The sequence below is a fragment of the Lactuca virosa genome, chromosome 9 (assembly GCF_052849685.1).
Source record: "Lactuca virosa cultivar CGN04683 chromosome 9, Lactuca_virosa_CGN04683_v6, whole genome shotgun sequence".
NCBI lineage: Eukaryota > Viridiplantae > Streptophyta > Magnoliopsida > Asterales > Asteraceae > Lactuca > Lactuca virosa.
The window spans coordinates 182,150,090-182,154,544 of NC_136434.1; the positions used below are offsets into that span (position 1 = coordinate 182,150,090).

Below are 4,455 nucleotides of genomic sequence, written 5' to 3' on the forward strand. Positions count from 1 at the left end.
AAAAATCTAAAGATGTCTTCTTCCAACAACCCGAACAACCAAAAAACACCAAATAGAAACACCCAATACCTTGTTATGATCAACAAATTTATTCCCCCCCCCCCCCTGGGTTCATCACTATGGTAGTATGATACCATATTATTCATACCAATTCCCACAACAACTCCCAAACCACAAACCGTTCCCGACAATCACTTTAATTTCTTTGATATTTTGTCTCAACCCGAATTTGTTCAAGAAACTCAAGAACCAATTTCTGATTCCGAACCCGAAATCATTCGAGAAACCTAACCCACCAAAGTACCAAATAAAAGAAAAGAGAAGGTGGCTGCCAAAGCATGGGAATACGAAGAAGTGTTAGCAGCAGAATAAGCATGGATCGATGTTTCTGAAGATGTGAAGATAGGAAAAGATCAAAAACATGACCATTTTTTGAGGCGAGTTACAAAAAGGTTCCACAAAGGAACAAAGCTAGCAGATTGTCATTCAAAAGACCAAGTGTATTCCAAATACAGGAAGACAAACAAAGAAGTCATGCTGTTTAATGATTTATATAACAACATGAAATGTCAACGGAAAATTTGAGAAAGTGGTGAAATGATTTTGAAGAAAGCTCTAAAATTGTACCATCAAGAGAACATGAAGACTTTATTGAGTTTTGGAATGTTGTGAAAGATAACCAAAAATGAAAAAATAACAAAATATCCTACGAGCATATCAATAGTGTTTCAAAATGCTCAAGAACATCTGAATCCGACTACACTACATTAGATGCTCGTGTTTGGATCGACCTCAACGATGATGAATCCGTTCAATTTACATCACCTTTCCGACCGACAGGAAGGGACAAAGCATAATGAAAAGACAAAGGCAAAGCCGTAGATTCGGGTGACTTTAAAGAGACGAAGCACGAGGTGAAGGGTATAAATGAAAGAATGGACAAATTTTTGCAAATTGCTTCCGAAAGAGAGCGTAGTAAACAAAAGGATAGTGACATGAAAGTACTAACACTAGACAGAAGTCGCATGACCAGGGAGGAGCTTTAAATTGCTTTGACGATAAAAGTCGGCGTTAAAAAAACGTTATACTAGTTAGCTTTTTTAATTGCTTTTGTGTACTAGACAGAAGTCGCATGACCAGGGAGGAGCTTGAAATTGCTTTGGCGATAAAAGTCGGCGTTAAAAACGTTATAATAATTAGCTTTTTTAATCGCTTGTGTTTTTTTGAGGTTTGCAGGTTTAAAATTTCTAGTTATTTTTATATTATAAGTGTTCAGAATTTTTTTTAATGTTATGTTTTTACTTTTTAAATAATAATTTTTTTTGTTAAAAAGTAATGAAATTTATATTTTTTTATTAAAATTGAATTGTCTTATAAAAATATCCGTACTACGTGTCATGGTATCCACATTACGTGTCACAAAGGTATCCGCACTACGTGTGAAAAAGAAACCACGTTTGTGGGAAAAAGTGTGGTAAACACCACACCTCTACTACCTCCATCCTCATCGTCCCGTCCCTCTTCTCGCCGTCGTTGTTACTTTCATTGCTGACGCCGCACCATAGGTAAGGGTTCTTGAAATCGGGTTTCTCTTTTCTTTCTCTGAAATCGGCTAGGGTTCTTGAAATCGAATCTGGTCAGATGGTGCACAATTAGAAGGATCATCTCTGAATCGCCACTGTACAGTCAAACTCAGATGCATTTCCTGTTGCAAATTCCCCATGTGTGACTTTTGAATCGAAAAGAAGCCATTCGTGTGTATCTAGTAGCCCCATTTGAGAACAGTCTTCTAAGCTCGTCAGAAGTTATCATATTTGCAGAACATGTTGATTTCAACACACATGACTGATTGAAGAGTGCTCAGCCCTTGTTGCTTCTCAATCAGGTCATTCAGAAGCTTTACCCACATATTAGGATAGAAAACATAGTTTGGAGACTGACTGACATACATTAGATATTTGATTGAAAACTTGTTTTGTCTTGGCTCCTTAGGTGATTATTGCTGTTGATTTTATTTTTCTAATTCATTGCCAAAAGCTCAACAATGATATGATATTGGCTTCTTTTTTTTTATTATTGGCATGAGGAGCTTCCTTTAATACAAAATTATTACATATTTACATCATCACATCCCAAGTTCATCAAGAAGAGCCAATATTTGCTTCCAATTCAATACAAAGATTGTTAAATGATTTGCTTTTAGGGTTTTGTACAACTGAAAATCCTTGTTTTTATGCAGCCCTTTTTTTTGTATGCGGAAAATTCTTGTTTTGTTCAAATCATCGGTATTGTTTTTATGCAGTCTTTTTTTTTTGTAGCCTACAGACTTTAAAAAACAAATGCAGACTGCAGACTTCGTCCCTCTTTGTAGGTTGCTGTCGTGTCTTGCCTACTGATCTCTCTCGTTAGGTACAAAGTTATCAATAATTACTACTCTTTTTAGTTGATAGTTATTATATATTACTAGTGAATTTTGTCAGGTTTTGATAACTCAGATCTGCTAGTTGTTAATTATTAGACGTTAAGGGGTTGGTAACTCGTAATTGCTAGTGGTAAAGCTTTCGTTAGTAGTAATTGTGTTAAGTTTTAGTTATCGTTGGTTATGCAACAATATGTTTTTTAGGATTAAGGAAATATTTTTGTTAGGGTTTGTTGGTAGTTAATTCATAATTTTATTATAAATTGTCTTTTAGTTAATTTTTATTTTGTTTATATTATGTCAGTTATATTGTGATCCGGTTGAATATTGGTTTGGATCTTGCAATGCCACCATCAAAATCTAGAAAATTATTGGATCCATCCATGGAAGACCTACCGGGACATGTGATTGTCGATATTCTCTCCAGACTTCCTGTGAAGACCATCATCCATTGCAAATGTGTATGCAAGAAGTGGTTGGATCTCGTTTCAGACTCTTACTTTGCCAATCTTCACCTCTCTGCCAGATCACCCGCAGGCTTCATAATCCATCATTATTCCAGAGAAGAAAAGGCAATTGACACAGTCACAGGCATTTTGAGGTTGATGGAAGTTGAAGATGAACTCGATCATCACCATTTACTACATAACCCTATCACGAGCCTTGACCTTAACCATAGAGAAGGTATTGCAGAGATTGTTTATTTTTTTGGTGTTGGCTCACTTACACAGGAATACAAAGTGATACGGATTTTCCAAAGGAATATACCTCATGATCCTACCTCAACATCTCGGCCAAGCCTATTAGAAGCTGAGGTCTACACCCTTGGCACTGGCCAATGGAGAAGTCTAGGCCATGTACCATACTTGGACAATCGATTCGATGGGTCATTTTTTAATGGCCATGCTCATTGGACTGTTCTTTTCCAGGATTCCCCTAATAAGATTTATGCTTTTGATTTTGATAAGGAGACATTTGAGTTGTTCCCGTCTCCTCCTTCCGAAAGTGGGGACTATTTCCCAAGTTTGGGAGTCATAAATGGTTGTTTATGTCAATGTGATACCTACGAGTCTAAATTGATAGTTTGGGTGATGAAGGAATATGGGATCAATAACTCTTGGCATAAAGAGTTGGTGATTGAGAAAATTATCAGCCCTGTTCTTAATATGCTGTGGGACCAAACCATATATCTAATTGAGGGTTTTAAAGATGGAACTATTTTGATGGGAATTTCTCTTGGCGCTATGTTCATTTACTGTCCTCGGAGGAAAACAATTGTAGACACTGAAATATTTGGCGGCTTCATCGACGGATTGGCTTATCGTCCTAGCTTTCTTAGACTACACAACTTTGAAAACGAGAGAGTGCATTTGCTTTAAACCTCCACAAAGAATGGCCATGGTCGTTTTTGTATCAAACAGTTGTTTCGAGTGTATTGTCTTGTAAACTTTTATTTAGTGATTTCCTCTAGGTTTGTAAAAGTAATTGTTTCATCTTAAAGTCCTAACTCGCAGGTTTCACCTACATCCATATGACTATAACATGTACAGTTCACACAACAATGATTTTTAGTTCACCGGAATATATAATTAATAAAAAAATATTAATGCCAAATTCATAGTTGAAAACTAAAGGGTGTAAGATTGATTCCTCGCATCATCCAAAGCGAAAGAGCTTGTGTGGTCATTCTTTTGACCAACTTTCAAGGGTAAAACCTTGATTTTCGTAGTATGACATGATAATCTGCAAAAATAATTTTGGTAGTTGGTTCACACCAAAAGAGTCCTACAAAAAAAATAAGCAACTACAAAAAAAATAAGCAAGAAAACTCTATACGAATCAGGCAATTCTGTCATGCAGTTCCTACAAAAAACTGTCATGCAGTTCCTACAAAAGAAATAAGCAAGAAAATTCTATAAGAATAAGACATGCAATTCTATGATGCAATTCCTGAAAATCCCTACCCTACAACTAGCATGCTGTTCTACCATAAAAATCATATCAAATAACAGTGTAACTTGGGGTATACTTTCTTG

General features: G+C 36.0%; 1 protein-coding gene across 2 annotated transcripts; it reads left to right on the forward strand.

Annotated features, from left to right (window-relative positions):
* Positions 1 to 1,452: 1,452 nt before the first annotated feature.
* On the forward strand, positions 1,453 to 4,019 carry LOC145136138 (F-box/kelch-repeat protein At3g23880-like). Of its 2 annotated transcripts, none has more exons than XM_079070330.1 (2): positions 1,453 to 1,885; positions 2,724 to 4,019. In XM_079070330.1, the coding sequence occupies exon 2, from the start codon at positions 2,764 to 2,766 to the stop codon at positions 3,796 to 3,798; it is 1,035 nt and encodes a 344-aa protein (XP_078926456.1). In that variant the 5' UTR covers positions 1,453 to 1,885; positions 2,724 to 2,763; the 3' UTR covers positions 3,799 to 4,019. The 2 variants fall into 2 exon arrangements, with proteins under 2 accessions (XP_078926456.1, XP_078926455.1); XM_079070329.1 differs by lacking the exon at positions 1,453 to 1,885 and adding an exon at positions 1,933 to 2,409 and having other exon boundaries at positions 2,724 to 4,018.
* Positions 4,020 to 4,455: the final 436 nt, after the last annotated feature.

Excerpts from the sequence above, each read along its gene's own strand:
- LOC145136138 (XM_079070330.1), top strand. The coding sequence starts at position 2,764 with ATGCCACCATCAAAATCTAGAAAATTATTGGATCCATCCATGGAAGAC.